At 52.9% G+C, this 21,824-nt stretch overlaps 1 protein-coding gene across 10 annotated transcripts in view; it reads left to right on the plus strand.

Moving 5' to 3' along the window:
* The window catches only part of MYH14 (myosin heavy chain 14), an 88,304-nt gene that overhangs the window by 57,321 nt on the left and 9,159 nt on the right, over positions 1-21,824 (plus strand). For all 10 annotated transcript variants that reach the window (XM_043436847.1, XM_043436848.1, XM_043436850.1 and 7 more), the window contains 15 exons: positions 86-194; positions 2,003-2,134; positions 2,981-3,187; positions 4,589-4,726; positions 6,522-6,645; positions 7,259-7,430; positions 9,233-9,445; positions 10,011-10,155; positions 11,500-11,706; positions 13,548-13,652; positions 13,750-13,902; positions 15,068-15,316; positions 18,688-18,900; positions 19,491-19,703; positions 20,852-21,013. In XM_043436847.1, the coding sequence (XP_043292782.1) occupies positions 86-194; positions 2,003-2,134; positions 2,981-3,187; positions 4,589-4,726; positions 6,522-6,645; positions 7,259-7,430; positions 9,233-9,445; positions 10,011-10,155; positions 11,500-11,706; positions 13,548-13,652; positions 13,750-13,902; positions 15,068-15,316; positions 18,688-18,900; positions 19,491-19,703; positions 20,852-21,013 (2,542 nt within the window). The remainder of the gene's footprint in view (positions 1-85; positions 195-2,002; positions 2,135-2,980; positions 3,188-4,588; positions 4,727-6,521; positions 6,646-7,258; positions 7,431-9,232; positions 9,446-10,010; positions 10,156-11,499; positions 11,707-13,547; positions 13,653-13,749; positions 13,903-15,067; positions 15,317-18,687; positions 18,901-19,490; positions 19,704-20,851; positions 21,014-21,824) is intronic.

The raw sequence follows: 21,824 nt of genomic DNA on the forward strand, positions 1-21,824 counted from the left end.
GTAGGCATTTAATAATGGTTGCTAAGGGGACAGGGCCTGGAGGAGCCAGGTCTCCCTTCTCCCACCTGCCTGTCTCCCCACTCAGGGCCTTCCAGAAGCGGCAGCAGCAGCAGAGCGCCCTGAGGGTGATGCAGCGGAACTGTGCGGCTTACCTCAAGCTGAGACACTGGCAGTGGTGGCGGCTCTTCATCAAGGTGAGGGCACCTGGAGGGGTGACCCCAGTGGCAAGGAGACAGGTCCTTGGGGCCAGATCTGCTTGGGCAAGTGACTTCCTTGGTTTGGGCCTCAGTTTTCTGCATCTGTAAAATGGGACCAATCAGCCCAACTCTTGTTCCTTGGGATTCTTCAGTTAACAAGTGACAGAAAATCTGAATCAAAGCAGCATGGGTAATAGATGCGGGATAGCTTTAGGTGCGGCTGGGTCTAGGGTTGAGTTGGGTGTCCCTAAGATCCCCTAGAATTCAATGATTCACTGGAAGGACTCAAAGAACGTAGAAAAGCTGTTACACTCATGGTTACAGTTTATTACAGTGAAAGGATGGACATTAAAGTCAGGAAAGGTAAAAGGTGCATGGGGACAGCCCAAACTTCCATTTGGGTTCTTCACGTGTGGGTGGGGCTGGCCTGTCTCTCCAGCCAGAATCACACAGTGTAAAGTGCGTCTTTCACCACGGACTTGGACTAAGAACTTTGAGGCACACTGTGAGTGGCCAGTGGCTGCTGCAGGCAAAGCGATCCTGTAGCAAAATGGGGTACAGTTAGTGCTGCTTGTCATGTACCCTGGACTGTTCTAGACTCTTGGTAAATATGAAGTCATCCATGCATTCTGAAAACCCTGTGAAATAGGGGCTGTTATTATTCCCAATTTTTTTTTTTTTTTTTGGTTTTTGGCCCGAGCAAGGGACATGTAAGATCTTAGTTCCCCGACCAGGGATCCAACCTACATCCCCTTCATTAAAAGCACAGTCTTTCTTTTTTTTTTCATTTATTTTTATTAGTTGGAGGCTAATTACTTCACAACATTGCAGTGGGTTTTGTCATACATTGACATGAATCAGCCATGGAGTTACATGTGTTCCCCATCCCGATCCCCCCTCCCACCTCCCTCTCCACCCGATTCCTCTGGGTCTTCCCAGTGCACCAGGCCCGAGCACTTGTCTCATGCATCCCACCTGGGCTGGTGATCTGTTTCCCTATAGATAATATACATGCTGTTCTCTCGAAACCTCCCACCCTCGCCTTCTCCCACAGAGTCCAAAAGTCTGTTCTGTACATCTGTGTCTCTTTTTCTGTTTTGCGTATAGGGTTATCATTACCATCTTTCTAAATTCCATATATATGTGTTAGTATGCTGTAATGTTCTTTATCTTTCTGGCTTACTTCACTCTGTATAATGGGCTCCAGTTTCATCCATCTCATTAGAGCTGATTCAAATGAATTCTTTTTAACGGCTGAGTAATATTCCATGGTGTATATGTACCACAGCTTCCTTATCCATTCATCTGCTGATGGGCATCTAGGTTGCTTCCATGTCCTGGCTATTATAAACAATGCTGCGATGAACATTGGGGTGCACGTGTCTCTTTCAGATCTGGTTTCCTCAGTGTGTATGCCCAGAAGTGGGCTTGCTGGGTCAAATGGCAGTTCTATTTCCAGTTTTTTAAGAAATCTCCACACTGTTTTCCATAGTGGAAAGCACAGTCTTTTTCTTCTTCTTTTTTTAAATTTGTGGCCAAACCAGTGGGCATGTGGGATCTTAGTTCCCTGACCAGGGGATCGAACCTGTGCCCTCTGCATTGGAAGGCTGAGTCTTAACCACTGGACCACCCGGGGAAGCCCCTCTCATCCCACTTTTATAGATGAGGTGACAAAGCCAGAAGTGGAGGAGCTGGCATGAGAACCCAGGAATGAGGCTCCCGTCAGAGTGTGAGCTGTTAGCTTCCAAGCCCAGTGGCCTCCCACGGTGGGAGCCAGCCATCCACACCCCATCCTGTCCCCACAGGTGAAGCCGCTGCTGCAGGTAACGCGGCAGGATGAGGTGCTGCAGGCGCGGGCTCAGGAACTGCAGAAAGTGCAGGAGCTGCAGCAGCAGAGTGCCCGCGAGGTGGGCGAGCTCCAGGGCCGGGTGGCGCAGGTAAGGGGCGGGGGCATCGGGCGGTGGGCGGGCCGGTGGGCGGGACCGGTGGCGGTGGGCGGGGCTTCCGACGGAGTCCAAGGCAGGAATAGATTGCCGGCGGAGTTTCACTGGGGCGGAATGGGGGCGGAAACTGTGCTGTGGTGAGCAGTGAGATGCAGGGAGCAGGGTCCTGGGGATGTAGCCTGGGTATCTGGTGGGAGTGGGGCTGGTGCTGCTGAGACGAGATGTTCAGGTAGCTGGTCCAGCACGGGGTCAGGGCAGGAGCCCAGTTTCGTGGTGGGGCCGCCCTCCGCAGGCGGGGGATCTTTCACTGTTGCCAGTATTTCTGGTATCTTAAAATAACGCCGAAGCAAAGCCCTTCTCGTTCATTTTTTCTGTTTGCTTTTTCGGAGTTATTTCCTTTGGTTGAATTTTTAGGCGTGGGAGTAGTAAATGCAATGTGAGCTGACAGAAAGTCCTCCAGAGGCCATTTGGATGGAGGATGGACTGGAGATGGAGAAGCTGGAGGCTGGGAGGCCGGGAAGAGTCCACTGGGAGAGGATGAAACCTGAGCCTGTTAGGGTTATGGGGACAGAGTGGGGTGGCAGGGCAGGAGGGATGGAGGGGGACTGACGGACTATAGGGAAGTGAGGGAGACGGAGGAACCCAGAGGGCTGACTCGGTGACTAGGGCTCATCCTGAGATGACGGGCAGGTTGGGGGACTGTCTTCCATCCCTCCCTCCTGCCCGCCCCAGGCTCCCAGGGCAGACTAGATCAGGGGGCAGGAGACCCTTGTGCTCCGCGGAGGGCCATCCTGGGAGCACTGCCTAGCAGCCGCTGACCCCCCGCCACCCCGTCCCCAGCTGGAAGAGGAGCGTGCCCGCCTGGCAGAGCAGCTGCGCGCAGAGGCAGAGCTGTGTGCTGAGGCTGAGGAGACCCGGGGGCGGCTAGCAGCCCGGAAGCAGGAGCTCGAGCTGGTGGTGTCCGAGCTGGAGGCCCGCGTGGGCGAGGAGGAGGAGTGCAGTCGCCAGCTGCAAACCGAGAAGAAGAGGCTGCAGCAACATATACAGGTCTGCCCACCCCACCCCCCTGCCTGCGTGCCCGGGCCGCCTCCCCCACCCCTTCTGTTGACCCCACCCACCTCTGCTTTTGCAAACCCTGCCTCTTAAAAACAAGTCTCAGTTCAAAGTGGCTTAAGCAAAAGGACTACTTTTGTTTGCTCGGGTCAAATAATGGGAGGCGCTGGAATGGGTCAGCTTCAGGCATGGCTGGATCCAGGTGCTCAAGCAATTGCCTCAGTACCCTGCCTCTTTCCACCTCCTGGCTCCGTTTGCCTCTGTGCTGCTGCATTCCGAGGCTGGCTGCCCCCCCGTAGTTCCCCTTCAAACCCACAGATGTGTTCTACGCTTAAGGCACATCTCAGTTCAGATGCTGAATTCTCACTGGCAGGACTTCATCGGCATTTGTGCTTCATAATTTCTTCAGTGGAAACAAGTAGATTCACATCCCCAAGTTGGGCCAAACATACTTCAAAGTTTCCCAATAATTAACTGAGTGGTTTTCAATTTAAGAGAAGCTGAGTTAAATTGGAAATTCAGCTCCTCAGTCAGACTGGTCATATTTTGAGAACTCAGTGGTGTTTTAATCACTGCCTCTTGACCCCATTGGAGAGGGAGAGCCCTACCCTGTGGTTATGGAGATGGCCTCACACGCCACACCTGATCCTGGACAGATGTGCAAGAAAGCACGTTACTGGTCACAAATGCTCACAGCCTGAGGGAGGCGGCCGCTGTGACGAACAGTCACGGTGGGCTTGCACTCAGGAACGCAGTGAACCAGCTGCTGCTGTGGGAGGCAGGCTTAGTAGTAACGAGAGAGTGAGGTGACCCTGGGTTCCTGCAGGAAGATGTGACTGGTTTGTCTGATTAATTACGTTATCTTTTGGTGCACGACATGGCGTGCGTGATCTTAGTTCTCCAGCCAGGGACCCCACCCCCATGCCTCTGAACTCATGCCCCCAGCATTGGAAGTGAGGAGTCCTAACCATTGGACCACCAGGGGAGTCCCAATTGCTTTGTTTAAATAATTCCAAGGACTAGCAGGTAATTGAAGTATATAGATAGGGATAAGCAGATACCCTGTCTGGTCCCCAGGATATAATATCTGTACCCTGTATAGATATTGTATATAGATATCTATACAGACAGTGTAGACAAGGTATAGATATTGTATCCTGGGCACCAGGTTCTATGCGTTGAACAGTGCCTGGCCCCCCTACCAGGCACTCAATCAATGTTTATTGAGCCAATGAATGAAAGTAATGGTTGGGTCCTTCCCAGCCCCACCCAAGTGTGGCCCTGTCTGAGCCACACGCCCTGGGGGTCTGTGAGCCATCCCCACCACCCCCATCCTTCCCATCACACCCCAGTCCCCAGCCTCTGGGTCCTCACCCCACCTCCTCCACACTCCAGGAGCTGGAGACTCATCTCGAGGCTGAGGAAGGGGCCCGGCAGAAGCTACAGCTGGAGAAGGTGACAACGGAGGCAAAGCTGAAAAAGTTGGGGGAAGATCTGTTACTCTTGGAAGATCAGAACGCCAAACTGAGCAAGGTCAGTGAGCCCCGAAGGGTGGAGGGTGTGGGCCCACTGGTGGGCTGGGTCCGTCTCTGCATCTCCCACCCCCAGCATGCCCCACCTCTAGGAGTCTTTGGACTCTCCATCTTGGCTGTGTCTCCCCTGAACTTTTCCCATCTCCTAGCCTCTCTGTCACAGCCTCACTCCAGCCAGTGTTTACTGAGCAGCTATTGTGAGACATTATTTATCTCTGTGTCATCAGACACCCCAAAGCCTCATTGCTAAAAACAACCCCCATTTCATTACATCCCATTGTTCTGTGGGTCCGCTGAGCTGTGGTCCCCTTAGGCAGTCGCCATGACGTGATGGCAGGGGCTGGAAGGTGATGCCTGGGTGCTCCTTCATGCGGCCTCTCTGCTCACAAGAGAGCCTGGGTTTCTCATCTGGCAGCTCACGGCTCCTAGACAAAGAAGCAGAAGCAACCAGGCCTCTTAAAGGCTTAAGCCTGGAACTGACATCGCTTTCTCTGAATACTATACATCAGGTGTTGGCAAAGGTTTTCTCTAAAAGGCCCGATAGTAAACATTCCGGGCTCAGCAGGCTGCTCTGTTTCTGTAACAGCCACGCAATTCTGCCCTTGTAATGTGAAAGCAGCCACAGATGGTCTGTGATCAAATGGGCGTGGCTGCATCTCAATAAAACTTTATTTATAAACACAAGCAGTGGGCCAGGTTTGGCCTGCAGGCTGTGATATGCAGACCATTGAGCTTAAAGCAGACTCAATCTAGATTCAAGGGGTGGAGAATTGGAACTCTGCCCATGGCTGGGCATGTGGTGAAGAGTCTGCTGCCATCTTTAACCTGCCCAGGGTTAAACCCCTGTGCTAGGCACAGGGAATATGGCATTTAACTAACTAGAAAAACATTTCAGTCTTCTTCACAAGGTCATGGGCAAGGGGGATGCTAGCTGAGTCACCCCAGGAAATCAACATAATCATACATTGTGAAATAATTATAAACTGTCAGAAAAGAACAGAAAACTATGGAAGGGGATGCTCTGACCTGCACTAGGCGTGGTCAGGACAGGCTTCCTGGAGGCCGTGGTGCCTGAGTTGAGAGCTCAACGATGCACAGGAGTTTTCTGGAACATTCCTTGAATGCAGTGGCTCTTCTCTCCTACTCTGTTCTATGTCTTCCTTTTTAAGGTAGTGCCAACCCACCGCCTAGATTTCCAAAACCACTCACAGTATGGAAAATGCTGCTCAAAAACTACATAAATAATGAAAATAAATAAAAAATAATAAAAAGACAGAAAAGAAAAAAGTGCTGTTCCAGGCCAGTGCTTCTCAAACTCCCATGTGCCCAAGAATCACAGGGAGAACTTGTTAGAGTGCAGATTCTGACTTGGCAGGTCTGGGGGGGGGACCCCGAGATTCCATTCCTAACAAGCTCCCATTTGGTGCTGATGAATCGGACCTGGAGTAGTGATGAGGCTCCAGAGCTCACCCGTGCACGCAGCTGAAGTGCAAGGATGTTCAGTGCAGTGATGTTTATAATAGCAGGTGATGCGAATCAACATGAGCATCCATCTGAGGTCCGATGGGTTAATGAATCGGGGTATCCTTCCAATAGTGGGAGCGTATGCAGGTAACAGTCCAAGAACTGATGGGGGTGGCATGGGGTCATAGACAGTGGAGAAAGGGAAAGGAGGGAAGGGGGTGGGAGCCGGAAGGGTCAGGGAAGGAAGGAGGTGAGCAGAAACACAGATGGGAATGACACCCAAGATGAGTGTCGGGCCCCTGACTCCCACCCCCACCTCCCACTATGCTCAGGAGCGGAAGCTGCTGGAGGAGCGTCTGTCCGAGTTCTCATCCCAGGCAGCCGAGGAGGAGGAGAAAGTCAAGAGCCTCAATAAGCTTCGACTCAAATATGAGGCCACCATTGCAGACATGGAGGGTGAGCCCTGCACCCCTCCAGTGGGGGGCCTATGCACGCTCCAGTAGGGGCGGGGGTGGAGTAGGGGGGACAACCCTCATGTGCTGTGGGGCCTCAGTGGTCATATCTGCTAAATGAGGGCAGGAAGGAAGGCTGGGGACAGGTTGTGTGTCCTCCCTCCTAATCCAGTTCTCTTCCTCTCTCCTTGGTATCTTGGGTGACTCTCTCTAGCTGATGGTCCCACTGTTTCAGACACTTTTTTTTTTTCCTCTCTGTCCCTTGCTGAGGATTCAGAAGCAGAAACAGAAGGGAGGGAGCACGGAGGAGGCTGGGAAGGCCTGGAGAAGAGGACAGGGCAGAGCCAGCCAGCCAGCCGGCCAGCCGGCCAGGCGGCAGGGGCTGGGGGTCGGGGGGCGAGAGGGGAGGACGGCCTCGGGAGTCTGGTCTGGGATGGGGCCAGTGGGCTGTCCCAGGGATGGGGAAGCTGGGAAAGATGGGGAGGGGTGGAAAGAGAGTCTGAGCTCAGCTTGACGCCCCGAAAGTGCGTGCGATGATTGGGGCGAGGGGGCTGGGGGTCTCCCTGGGGTGTGGGTGTGGCTCCCTCATGCGTGGCCCGCCCCGCCTCCCGCCTCAGACCGCCTCCGAAAGGAGGAGAAAAGCCGCCAGGAACTGGAGAAGCTGAAGCGGCGGCTGGACGTGGAGGGCTCGGAGCTGCAGGAACAGATGGCGGAACAGCAGCAGCGGGCGGAGGAGCTGCGCGCCCAGCTGGGCCGCAAGGAGGAGGAGCTGCAGGCCGCCTTGGCCAGGTGCGGGGTGGGCCGACCGGGCGCGCGGCACGAGGGCGCCGCCTAGCGGCGGTGGAGGCGCCCGGCTGAGACCCGCTCACCCACAGAGCCTCAGTGTACCCTTCTGTAAGATGAACACAGCCAGAGTTCCAAGCCCGCCTGCTTAAGGGAAAACTGAAAGCGGACCCTGCGTGTCTAGTAACTTAACAGTTTCTTGCACTGAGGCCAGAAAATGCTTTTATCTTCTTCTCCCCACCCCAATCCCCCAGCCTCTCAAAGCTGAACAACTCAGAATCCGCTGTGATTGTATAAGTGATCTGGCCGTCTTAGGAGTCATAATCATCATAATGTCAGTCATTCACAATTACTGAGCGCTTACTGTGTGCCAGATATGGCACGCACTGTTTCAGATGCTTTTCACCCTTGTGACCTTAGGCGCCATTGTATATGGATGCAGCTGGAATTCAGAGCAGCTACAATGTTGGGGAAACGTGCATTGCAGAATCGATGCGACACGGGTTGGTGGGGGAGAGTTAAGAACGTGCACCCTCAAATCCCAGCTCCTCCCCTTTCTGGCCACATGACCTTACCCGAGTAACATCACCTCTCAAGTCTTAGTTTCTCCATCTGGAAAATGGGGGGTGATTATAGAAGCTCTCCCAGGGTTAGTGTGATAGTCACTCAGTCGTGTCCGACCCTTTGTGACCGCATGGACTGTAGCCCACCAGCCTCCTCTGTCCATGGGATTTCCCAGGCAAGAATACTGGAGTGGGTTGACATTTTCTTCTCCAGGGGATCTTCCCGACCCAAGGATCGAAACCGAGTTTCCTGCGTTGCAGGCAGATTCTTTAGCGTCTGAGCCATCTGAGAAGCCCAGGGTTAGTGTGGGGGTTAAATAAGGAAGCTCTGAGGACATGCTTGGCACACCCTAAGGCCTCAGTTGATGCTGTGGTGTGTCTGTTCCTACTTTCCATTATTACTGTTATTTTTTTGCCTTTTGCATTGAGGTGAAATTCGCTTAGCAAAATTAAGCATTTTAAAGCACACCACTGAGTGGTGTTTGGTAATTCACAATGCTGTGTAATCACTGCCATCACCTCAGAAAAAAATCCCATTAAAAACTCCCTCCCCAGCTGCCCCCTCCCCCCAGCCCTTGGCTACCACCGGTGTGCTCTCTGTCCACCTAGGTTTGCTGGTTCTTGCTACTTCTCATAGGTGGAACTGTGTAACGTGTAGCCTTTGGCACTTGTATTACTGTTTCCATTGCCATTCTCGTGGCAGTCCTGTGACGTGGGCAGTCATGCTGTCTCACAAACCGGGAGCCTGCAGTTCAGAGAGCTTGTCACTTGCCAGGGCAGGTGGCCAAGCAGGGGGACACAAACTGTGATCAGCATATTTCCCTGAGCTGTCTAACCTGCAGCCCACACTGCCCCTCCATTCGGCTCCTCTTTGCAAGAGCTCGATCCTGGAGGGGTCATGAGGAGGGGCTCAGGGGTCAGCCACCCACTGACCATGTGACGGGGGCAAGTACTTTCCCGCCCTGTGCCCCAGTTTCCTGCGTGGGTGTGAACATCACACGGGATGATAAGGCAAAGGGCTCTCAGGCGGAGGGAGCTTAGTAAGTATCCTCATGATACCAGTGGTGTCATCCCCACTTTACAGCTAGGGAAGTCGAGGCTCTGAGTCCTAGAGGCACGTGTCCAAGGACAGAGCTGGGATTCGAATCTGGAACTGGCCGTGTCTTGTCCCTCCGCCCCCCCAGAAATCATCCCCACTCCCTACCTGTCCCCGTACGAACCCCCTTGGTCCTTGTCCACCCCCAGGGCAGAGGAAGAGGGTGGAGCCCGGGCCCAGCTACTCAAATCCCTGCGGGAGGCGCAGGCTGGGCTGGCCGAGGCCCAGGAGGACCTGGAGGCCGAGCGTGCGGCCAGGGCCAAGGCGGAGAAGCAGCGCCGGGACCTGGGCGAGGAGCTGGAGGCACTGCGGGGCGAGCTGGAGGACACGCTGGACTCCACCAACGCGCAGCAGGAGCTCCGGTGAGGCTGGGCGGCTGGCAGCTGGCACCAGTTGGATACCTGTGGAGCCGGGTTGGGAGGAGAGGAAAAGGACATGGGTCCAAACTCTCCATCTGCACAGATGTTGAGTCATTCACCAGTTGTTTTCTGGGCACTGGCTCTGGACCAAGCTGGGGACATAAATGGATCAGACTCAGGCATTGCCCTCTGGAACTCCCAGTCTAGGAGTTGGCAGATTCAGGCAAAGACAGACCCGGTCCAGAGCTAAGTGAGCTTTAATGGAGTAGGACAGGCCATCGTGGATGATCAGAGAAGACCCCTGTATCACTCTGTGGGAGGGAGTTGAAGAAGACTTCCTTGAGAAGGGGCGTTTTGAATAGGGTTTTGACAGATGTGTAGGAGCTCACTCTTAAAGCCACACTCCTCCTGCAGCATCACCACCCATGCTCCCCGAGGAATATAGAATGAAGTCCCCATCCTTGGAGGGAAAGAAGAGGAGGCACAGCCGGCTGGCGGGGGCTGCCCTGAAGTCCCAGTCTTGCTCTGGTCTGAAATTCTATTCCCCGTCCCCCTTGCCCAATAAAAGGTCCAAGAGAGAGCAGGAGGTGACGGAGCTGAAGAAGGCTCTGGAGGAGGAAACGCGCCTTCACGAGGTGGCAGTGCAAGAGCTGCGGCAGCGCCATGGCCAGGCCCTGGGAGAGCTGGCAGAGCAGCTGGAACAAGCCCGGAGGGTGGGTTGGGACGGGGCTGGGGTTTCTGGGGAGCCACGGGGCGGCGAAGTGGGATGCTGGGTGGGGGAGGTATGTCTGGCTGGTCCTAGGCCAGCCCCCTTCTCTCCTCAGGTATTCATGTCTCCGATCCATCTTTTTTTAAAAAATAATTGTATTTATTTATTTATTTTTGTCCGTGCTGGGTCTCGCTGCTCAGGCTTTTCTGTAGTTGTGGTGAGTGGGGGCTCCTGTCTAGCTGCAGTGCTCGGGCCTCACTGCAGTGGTTCCTCTTGTCGCAGAGCAAGGCTCTAGAGCTTCCAGGCTTCAGTGGTTGTGGCTTCCAGGCTCTAGAGCACAGGCTCAATAGCTGTGGCCCCGGGGCTGAGTTGCTCTGTAGGCATGTGGGATCTTTCCGGACTGGGGATCGAACCCGTGTCTCCTGCATTGGCAGGAGATTCTTTACCACTGAGCCGCCAGGGAAGCCCCCCTGATCCATCTTTCATTCAGCGAACCTTCGCTGAATATGTGCTGTGTTCCCGATGTGATATTGAGGGCCCCAAGTATGAACCAGACAACCAGTAGCCACTTTTATTGTGGAGCTGATGTTTTAGCAGGAAAGGCAGAGTGTAAACAATCTAAACAGATTCATAGTACATATCAGGGTTATAAGTGCTATGGGAAAATGATGAACAAAAAGGGGGTTCAGAATGCTAATATGGGGCGAGAGGGGTATTTTGTGATTTGAAATAGAGAAGGCCATGGAGAGATTCTATGAAAAGGTGACCTATGAGTAAAAAACTGAAGGAAGGGGCTTCCCAGGAGACTCAGTGGTAAAGAATCTGCCTGCCAATGCAGGGGACATGGGTTCGATCCCTGGGCCGGGAAGATCCCACATGCCTCGGGACAACTAAGCCCTTGCACCACAACTCTTTAGCCTGTGCGCTAGAGCCCAGGAGCCAAAACTACTGAAGCTTGCGTGCCCTAGAGCCCACACTCCACAGGAGAAACCACGGCAATGTGAAGCCCATACATGGCACCTAGAGAGCAGCCCCTGCTCCCCACACCCTGAGAAAGCCCCCTCGAAGACACAAAGACCCAGCACGGCCAAAAATAAATATGGTCACATCAAAAAAAAAAAAAAACAACTGAAGGAAGCGAAGGGTGATCCCATCTTGGCATCCTGGGAAACATGTTCCGGGCAGAGGGAACGGTCAGTGCAAAGGCCCTGGGGCGGGAGTGTGCCTGGGTGTTTAAGGAATGGTGAGGGGTTCCAGAGGAAACAGTGCAAAGGACATGGGGCATGCCTGTGCCTGGCCACGTAGAGAAAGGGAGTCATAAATCACTGCCATCTCTCTCCCACCTCAGAGCAAGGGCACATGGGAGAAGACCCGCTTGACTCTGGAGGCTGAAGTGTCTGAGCTGCGGACGGAGCTTAGCAACCTGCAGACCGCGCGGCAGGAGGGTGAGCAGCGGAGGCGGCGCCTGGAGTCCCAGCTGCAGGAGGTGCAGGGCCGCGCGGGAGACGGGGAGCGGGCCCGAGCAGAGGCTGCGGAGAAGCTGCAGCGAGCCCAGGTGAGTGGGGCGCCCAGCTCAGCGGTGGTGTCTACCGTGTGGCTTTGGGTGAGATGCCTGCCCCCTCTGGGCTTTGGTTTGGTCCACATCAACCCTGCCGTCCCTGCCAACTTTTTCAGCATTATCACACATTAACGGCTAGTATCTGGTGAGTGGTTGCTATACACCAAACATCCTGTGTATTTTCATTAAAGCCTCCCAACCCTCCTCTGAAGGAAGTGCTAATATTGGTCCCATTTTACACACAGGGAAACTGAGGCCCAGGGAGGTGAAGCTGGTTGTCTAAGGTCCCTCAGAGCCAAAGCGTGAATCCAGGCATGACTAACTGGATTGCAGCTCTTAACCCTGCCACAGCGCCCACACTTCACCTTCTTATCTTCTGGCTGTAAATAATCCATGGTCTGATTAGAAAAACCCAGGGCGAACACTTGAACCTGTAGGTAGAAAATATCATACTGTGGTTGTTAGGAGAGATGTGGGTTTTTTATTTTAATTATATTATGTTTTTAACTAAATGACCAATACCTGTTTATTGCTGAGAACACGAGGCCAGGAGCTGCATCTAGGATCATTGTGGTGGTGATTTGGGTCCCAGGAGAACAGCTTTATTGAAATATAACTCACATACTGTATAACTCACCCATTTAAAATCAAACCAGTCCGTCCTAAAGGAAATCAACTCTGAATATTCATTGGAAGGACTGATGCTGAGACTGAAGCTTCAATACTTTGGCCACCTGATATGAAGAGCCGACTCTTAGAAAAGACCCTGAGGCTGGGAAAGATTGAGGGCAGGAGGAGAAGGGGGGGGCGACAGAGGATGAGACTGTTAGATAGCATCACTGATTAAATGGCCATGAGTTGGAGCAAACTCCAGGAGATAGTGAAGGACAAGGAAGCTTGGTGTGCTGCAGTCCATGAGGTTGCAAAGAGTTGGACACCACGGAGCAATGGAACAACGAGTTTTAGTATATTCACAGAGTTGTACATTTATCACCATAATCTAATTTTAGGACATTTTCATCGCCCTGGGAAGAAATCCTGTATGAGAGTTAGGGTTAAGGTCCCCCAGTCTCACCCCCTGCTCCAGCAATCACTAATCTACTTTCTGTCTCTTTAGATTTCCTATTCTGGACATTTCATAGAAATGGAATCATACAATACGTATCTTGTGTCTGACTTCACTCACTGAGCATAATGTTGTCAAGGTTCATCCATGTTGTAGCGTCTCTCTGTACTTCATTATTTTTATGGCTGGATAACATTCCATTGTCTAGCGAGACCACATTTTGTTTATCCAGTCATCCATGGATGGACATTTGGGTTGTTTCTACCTTTTGGCAGCTGTGAATACTGCTTCTGTGAACCCCCCTGTACAGGTTTTTGCATGGACTTGTTCTCATTTCTCCTGGGTACAGACCCAGGAGCGGAATTGCCGGGCCCTGTGGAAACTCTGGTTTGACATCCTTGGTGGCTCAGATGGTAAAGAGTCTGCCTGCAGTGCAGGGGACCAGGGTTCGATCCCTGGGTTGGGAAGATCCCCTGGAGAAGGGAATGGCAACCCACTCCAGTATTCTTGCCTGGAGAATCCCATGGACAGAGGAGCCTGGTGGGCTATGGTGCATGGGGTCACAAAGAGTTAGACAGGACTGAATGACTAACGCTTTCACTTTCACATGGAAACTCTGCATTTAACCATTTTGAGGAGCTGCTAGACTGATTATCGCGGCATCCGCACCCTTTTACATCCCCACCAGCAGTGGGTAGTGGGGATCGGAGGCAGGGAAGCAGGGGGCTTGGCTGGCAGGAAGCTGCCATTATAAGACGCCCCTTCCCCACAGGCTGAACTCGAGAATGTGTCCGGAGCCCTGAGCGAGGCCGAGTCCAGAGCCATCAGGCTGAGCAAGGAGCTGACAAGCATGGAGGCCCAGCTCCACGATGCCCAGGTGACCCCAGCCCCCATCTCACCACCCGCTCCCCAACCCAGACCCCCACCCCCACCCTCCTGCCCACACTAAACATCATCCTCCCGTCCACCTTCAGGAGCTGCTGCAGGAGGAGACCAGGGCGAAGCTGGCCCTGGGGTCCCGGGCACGAGCCCTGGAGGCGGAGGCAGCCGGGCTGCGGGAGCAGCTGGATGAGGAAGCGACCGCCAGGGAGCGGGCGGGCCGCGAGCTGCAGGCCGCCCAGGCCCAGGTGAACAGCCCTGCAGGGAGATCCCCCACCCGGCTCCTCCTGGGGTCCCTGGCTCACAGGGTGACCCCACGGGCCAGCGTGTCGCAAGCCAGACCGCTGCAAGCCAGGCTCCCCTCCTCTCTGTCCCCACAGCCCCAGCCCTGCGCAAACTTCATCCTGTCACCTGCACCCTCCTCTCAGCCTCCCTTCAAACCTCCCTGCCTCTAATCTCTGCCCTTCTGGCTCATCCTTCACATGGTCCTTCTAAAGCCCGAGCGGATGCAGCCTTTTCCTTGGTCACACACCTCCCAGGGCTCCCCAGCTACCCGCCCTGGAAAAAAACCCATGCCTCTCACCAGGTTGTCAGAGACCCTGCATTCTCTGGGCCTTCTTTCATCGTTAGCTGTATTCATCTCTCATCTCTCTTTCCTCACTTCATGTGGGAAAACGCTTTTCATCTTTTAGGACTTAGCAACCACCTCTCCTGTTCTAAGAAATTACTCACTACCCCTCTCTGAGCTCCCATAACCCTTCTTTCTCCTTTGTCCCCACTCTGGTCACCCTGACTGGCTAGAACTGTCATTGCCCATGAGTCCCCCTGCCAGACTGAAAGCTCCTTGAAGGTGCAACCCCATCAGAGTTAGATCTGGGTCCCCAGCCTAAGCCAACATAGTGCCTGATGTATGGGATGCCTTGAGAAATGCCTGTTGAACGAATGAGTGATGAATGTATGCCTGTGAATATCCTTCTTTAACTGGAAAACTCCTATGCATACTTTAAGATCCATCACAAATGCTCCCTGCTCCAAGGAGTCTCTTGAATGTTATGGATAGATTTTTGAACCCGTCTGGTGGACACCTGTGGCTTCCCTATTTCTACCTTAGCCTCTATCACCCTGGTTGTGACACTCAGTCTCCCCCATCAGACTGGGGGTTCCCCAGGACAGAACCCAGGTCTGATTCATCTTCTGGGTCCTGTGGGAACCATTTTAATGTCCTAGAGGAACTGGGGCTCCAAGAACTCACAACCTCATCCCTACTCTTCAGATAGAAGTGCCCAACAGAGTGAATCATTTCCCTCTCTGGGCCTCAGTCTCTTCATCTGGGAAATGGGGCCCTACCAACTCACACCTGGGTCGCAGACACGGGTGCCACCCTCCCTCTCTCTCCTCCACCCCCAACCCCAGCTCTCAGAGTGGCGGCGGCGCCAGGAAGAGGAGGCAGGGGCCCTGGAGGCAGGGGAGGAGGCTCGGCGCCGGGCGGCCCGAGAGGCTGAGGCCCTGAGCCAGCGCCTGGCAGAAAAGGCGGAAGTGGTGGAGCGGCTGGAGCGGGGCCGCCGGCGGCTGCAGCAGGAGCTGGACGATGCCACGGTGGACCTGGAGCAGCAGCGACAGCTCGTGAGCGCGCTGGAGAAGAAGCAGCGCAAGTTTGACCAGGTGAGGCACCTTGGGTTAGCCACCTGGGGAACTGGGATGCTCACCCCCGCTGCCCGTCACGGTCATTGTGAGCCATCAGTTACAGGTGATGTCACAGTTCAGCTGTGAATCTGCAAGGACCTTTGGGCAAGATGCCTCTTCCCTCTGAGCCCCTGTAGAATAGAACGCCCATCAGTCCTGGCTTATGTCTCCTGCCCCCAAATAATTACTGCTGGTACCCACTGTTACTCCCAAAAGTGTCCTGCAGATAACACCAGAGGGTATACTTGGGAAGGCAAAATGAAATAACACATCTTGCTTCTGCTGCTGACTCACCGTGGGCCTCAGGCAAACTGCTTGTCCCATTTCAGCCTCAGTTTGCCCGTCTAGAAAATGGGGATAAGGGAATTCCCTGGCAGTCTGGTGATTAGGACTCTGTGCTCTCACTACTGTTGTTGTTCAGCCACTAAGTCGTGTCTGACTCTTTGTGACCCCATGAACTGCATCGCTCCAGTTTGATCCCTGATTGGGGAACTAAGATCCCACAAGCTATACAGTACAGCCAAAGAAAAAAGAAGAAAGGAAAAATTGGAAGTGGGGATAATACTGAGCATCTGACAATGTAAGGATGGAATAAAATTCTCAGACCCCCAGAGCATTAAGATCAGGCAACCCTGAGGTTCACATCCCAACTGGGGCCCTTTCTGGCTGTGTGGCTTGGGCAAATTGCACAATCTCTCTGCCTCATTTTCTTCCTCTGGAAAATGGGAGAGTCCTTATTTTTGCCTTCATTTTTGAAAGCTGTTTTCACTGGCTGTTGAATTCCAGGTTTTATTCTTTCCACACTGGGAAGAGATCATTCCATGTTCTGGGGCCTCCACTGTTTCAGATTAAAAGTTAGCAATCATATAAATCATGGTTTCCCTGTGATGTGGTTTTCTGGCTGGTTCAGACTTTTTTCTCTTTATCTTTGCTTTTTAGCAGTTTGACTATGATATGCAGCTGTGGGGTTTTGTATTTATTCTACTTCAGTTCGCCAAGCTTCCAACAGGTTTGGATTAGTGTTCTTGATCAGACGTGGAAATCTTCAGCCATTATTTTTTCAAATATTTTTCTGCCCCATTCTCTCTTCCCTCTTCTTCTCAAACTCCAAATACATATATGTCCATTTGTTTAATACTATTCCATAGATCATTGAAAAAACTTTTAAAAGAATTAATTTGTGTTTTATATATATATACACACATATAAGGTTAAGCAGGAGGTGGCAAGAGTAAACATTGACATCATAGCAATCAGTGAACTAAGATGGGCTAGAATGGCTGAATTTAATTCAGATGACCGTTATATATACTACCATGGGCAAGAATCCCTTAGAAGAAATGGAGTAGCCCTCATAGTCAACAAAAGAGTCCGAAATGCAATATTTGGATGCAGTCTTAAAAACAACTGAATGATCTCAGTTCATTTCCAAGGCAAACCACTCAACATCATAGTAATCCAAGTCTATGCCCCAACCACTGGATGCCAAAGAAGCTGAAGTTGACCAGTTCTATGAAAACCTATAAGGCCTTTTAGGACTAATAGCAACAACAACAACAAAAAAGATGTCCTTTTCATCATAGGGGATTGGAATGCAAAAGTAGGAAGTTAAGAGATATGTGGAGTAACAGGCAGGTTTGGCCTTGGAGTACAAAATGAAGCAGGGCAAAGGCTAACAGAGTTTTGCCAAGAGAACAAACTGGTCATAGCAAACACCCTCTTCCAAAAACACAAGAGCTGACTCATCGGAAAAGACCCAGATGCTGAGAAAGATTGAGGGCAGGAGGAGAAGGGAATGACAGAGGATGAGGTGGTTGGATCCCATCACCAACTCAATGGATATGAGTTTGAGCAAACTCCAGGAGATGGTGAAGGACAGGGAAGCCTGGCATGCTGCCGTCCATGGGGTCACAAAGAGTTTGACACGACTTAGCCACTGAACAGCAACAAATATACATATAAATATATATATATATTTGCATGTCTTATAAGTTTTATTGTTTATCAATTGCTATGTCATAAAAAAACAGTGAAGGTTTGAAGTACGTTTTAAATTTTTATGTATTTTTTTTCCTACTATGACTACAAGAGGAAGAAAGAAAACCCTTTCTTCTCTTGGGTATATAAAGCGAGGGGCTGATCAGTTTGATCCATTTAAAGTTTTGCCTTTTTTTGGCTCAAAATTTCCTTTCATTTAATTTTTTTAAAACTTGAAGTTGAAGTGTAGTTTATTTACACTGTTGCATGAGTTTCAGTTGTACAGCAGAGTGATTCATATATTTATATACGATACATATATTCCTTTTCAGATTCTTTTACTTATGAGTTACTAGAAAATATTGAGTTTCCTGTGATTTACAGCAGGTCCTTGTTAATTATCTGTTTTATATATCGTAGTGTATATCTGTTAGTCCCAGATTCCAAATCTATCCATCCCTCCTTTCCCCTTCGGTAACCACAAGTTTGTTAGTTTGTTTTCTATATCTGTGAGTCTGTTCCTGTTTCGTAAATAATTGAATTGCATCATTTTTTAAAGATTCCACCTAGAAGTGATATCACATGATACTTGTCTTTGTCTGGTTTACTTTGCTTACCATGATAATCTCTGGGTCCATCCATGTTGTTCTAAATGCCATTATTTCATTCTTTTACCTGGCTGAGTAATATTCCATTGTATATATAGACCACATCTTCTTTATCCATTCCTTCATCCATGGATATTTAGCTTGCTTCCATGTCTTGGCTATTGTAAGTAGTGCTGCAATGAACACCGGGGTGTATGTATCTTTTCGAATTAAAGTTTTCTCCAGCTCTATGACCAGGAGAGGGATTGCTGCATCATGTGGTAACTCTAGGGCTTCCCAGGTGGCACACATGCTAAAGAACCTGCCTGCCAAAGCAGGAGACACTGAAGTCTCAGGTTCCATCCCAGAGCCAGGAAGATCCCCTGGAGGAGGGCATGGCAACCCACTCCAGTGTTTTTGCCTGGAGAAGCCTGTGGACAGAGGAGCCTGGTGGGCTACAGTCCGTGGGGTCACAAAGAGTCCGACAGGGCTGAAGGGACTCAGCACTCTGGCACATGGTAACTCTATTTTTAGTTTTTTAAGGAACCTCCTCACTATTCTGCAGAGTGGCTGCACCAATTTACATTCCCATCAACAGAGTGATCCATTGAAGAGCGAGCTGGTCCCGGACCCAGTGGCAACTTTAATCCCTCTATCTCCCTCTTGTGTCTCTGCCTCTGTCTGTCTGTCTGTCTCTCTGTCCTTGGCCCCTCTCTCTTCCCCGTCCCCTTGTACACTCCTTTCAGCTAACCTGTCTCCCCCACCCCATCTCCCTCACCCCGGAAGCTCCTGGCAGAGGAGAAGGCAGCAGTCCTGAGGGCGGTGGAGGAGCGGGAGCGGGCGGAGGCCGAGGGCCGCGAGCGCGATGCCCGGACGCTGTCGCTGACCCGGGCCCTGGAGGAGGAGCAGGAGGCGCGCGAAGAGCTCGAGCGGCAGAACCGCGCGCTGCGGGCTGAGCTGGAGGCGTTGCTGAGTAGCAAGGACGACGTCGGCAAGAGCGTGAGTGGCCCCGGGTCCCCGGGACACACACACATGCACACACGTGGGCAACCACGCTTCCCCACCCTAGCCCACCCCGTGACGCTGGGGCACATAAGCACACGTGTGTGCTCTCCCACCCGGAGGGTGAAGGGAACCGGCCTCGGAGAGTCCCCGTGTTGGCGCCCCAGACACACGTGTTCACGCACACACCCGGGAAGTGAGGAAAGCCAGGTATCAACAGGCAACAGTTCATGGGCCCAGCACACGGGGAGAATCTTCCAGAAAAAATACACGTGCACGCGCTGAGCATGAGAGCATCTTAGAAAACATCCATGTGCAGGTGTGTGTTCACAAAATGTGCGCGGACTCTCCCCTTAAACACACTTGCTCACGTGCACACAGCGAGCAGGAGACTGCCCATGCCGAGTGTAGGTGACTGCGGTCAAGAAGGAGCTAGGATGGACATGTCACCTCGCTGCCTCCCCCTGGTCTATCAAAGCTCCCCTCCCCTCTAGCCTAGCAGAGGGCTCCGGGCCTGGCCTCCCTCCCGCCTCCTCGGTGGTCCAGGGGCGCAGGGCTCACTCTCGTTCTGCCCACCCGCCTCCCAGGTGCATGAGCTGGAGCGAGCCCGCCGCGTGGCCGAACAGGCGGCCAACGACCTGCGAACGCAGGTGACGGAGCTGGAAGACGAGCTGACGGCGGCCGAGGATGCCAAGCTGCGCCTGGAGGTGACCGTGCAGGCCCTGAAGGCGCAGCATGAGCGGGACCTGCAGGGCCGCGATGAGGCGGGCGAGGAGAGGCGGCGGCAGCTGGCCAAGCAGGTACAGGCAGGGCGCCGCGCAGCTCGGCGTGCCCGGAAGTCTCACCCACGCGCCTGCGACTCTGGGTTTCTACCCAAGTCCCGCCTACTAGCCAGCCACCCTGCTGTTCCCCAACCCACTCACCCACCATGACCCGTGACCCACACGCACATCCTGTTGATCCATTCAGACACCCTCCATCCACTAACCGGTCCACCCAACCACCATCCCATCTACTGAGCCAACCCCCCAGCTGCCCATACACACCCAACACTTCTACACAACCAACTCTGCATCTGACTTCTCCATCCACCCAATACCCGTTCCAATCAACCTCCTCTCTCCAATCCAACCGCCCCAGTATCTACCCACCTCCTCCACACCCCCAACCAACACATATACCCATTTTTTACCTGCTCATTGACCAGCTTGTCTTCACCCCACTTCTTCTGTGACCTTTTTCCTTCTGTGACCTTACTCCTCCCTTTTTCATTTATTTCTTCACCTGCTTCCTCATTCACTCCGTACTTCTCTCTCTGCACATTCATTCATTCATTCTTCATTCAGTGGAGGAATTTCCTGTGGTCTGTGGTGGGCAAGGCTTTTCACTCCGTGAAGTGTACTGAGCGTGGGAGGGGCAGGTTAGCCCTGAGTATCAGAAAGAGCCTTGTGGGGCCATGTGGGCAGCAGACTGGAGCAGGGGAGACTGGAGTTGGGAAGCCCAGAGCAAGTGATGAAGAGATGATCCAAGGCCAGGATGGGGGCAGTATCTGAGCGCTTCTTTTTAAATCTCCCTTGGCCCCACTTATCCAGCCATGGGTTCATGCACGATTTTGTCCTGAGGGCACCAGGAAGCCGGCCACAGGAGGACTATGAGCAGTGTCAGCTGTGATTGTAGAAGGACCCTTCTAGAGCCTTCAGGAATGAACTGGAGGGGAGTGGTGGGAGCAAAGAGGAGGCTGGGGCAAGCGGGAGGGATAAGGCCTGAGCTAGGGCTATGAAGTTGGAGAGGATGCTTGAGTTTGAGGTGGAGAGAGGCAAGGGGCAGGAGGAGTGGGGCTGGAGACCTGGGCAGGGGCTGGAGGGTAGACATCTATGCCACTGGCCTGTAGGGGGAGCCTGGGCCTCCCGTCCTCTGAACCCGCCCCTCCCGGCCTCCCCTCTCCCAGTTGAGGGACGCAGAGGTGGAGCGCGATGAGGAACGCAAGCAGCGGGCTCTGGCCGTAGCCGCCCGCAAGAAGCTGGAGGCCGAGCTAGAGGAGCTGAAGGCTCAGACCACGGCCGCCGGGCAGGGCAAGGAGGAGGCGGTGAAGCAGCTTCGCAAGATGCAGGTAAGGGGTGGGGCTGAAGCCGCGGAAAGGGGAGGCCCCGCCCTCGCTCCAGCTCCAAACCCAGCTCGCACCCCGCCCTCTCGATCCCAGGAGCAGCACCCACGTTAGGCAACAGCTCTAGAAACATCCATGCCTCAAAGGCTCATTTGGTTCTTTTTATATTTTTTAGTTCCTTTACTTAAATTGCTTAATGTTTGGGACTTCCTTGCGGTCCAGTGATTAAAGCTCTGCGCTTCCACTGTAGGAGGCACAGGATTGATCCCTGGTCAGGGAACTAAGACCCTACATGCCGCTGGATGGGGACATAAATAAATAGTGGTCAGGTAGCAAAGTGGCCAAAAGTGTAAACGCCAGGGTCAGGCAGCCTGAGTTCAGGTCGTGACTCTGCCACTCACCACCCTGAGTGCATTGCTGAACCTTTCTGCGCCTCAGTTTCTCCATCTGTAAACTGGGTAGGAAAATAGTCCCCACCAAGTGGAGTTGTGAGAATTAAGGGTGTCAGTATGTGTACAGAATAGAGACTGGCCCTAGGTAAGTGATCGGTGTTTTCCATCACTTTTTTGTGGCCGAGTTGCTTGACTTGAGGATTTTAGTTCCCCCACCAAGGATCGAACCCGCGCTCCCTGCAGTGGAAGCTCGGGAGTCTTAACTGCTGAACCGCCCTGGAAGTCCCTCCCAACTCTATTGCTACTCGACTCCACATAATTATCCCTACTTTACGCTTGCTTTAATTTTGATGTGCTTCTTTTTTTAAAGAGGTGAGGCCCAGAGACGGGGGGGGGGGGGGGGGGGGGGGGGGGGGGGGGGGGGG

The sequence above is a fragment of the Cervus canadensis genome, chromosome 18, assembly GCF_019320065.1.
Source record: "Cervus canadensis isolate Bull #8, Minnesota chromosome 18, ASM1932006v1, whole genome shotgun sequence".
Taxonomy (NCBI): domain Eukaryota; kingdom Metazoa; phylum Chordata; class Mammalia; order Artiodactyla; family Cervidae; genus Cervus; species Cervus canadensis.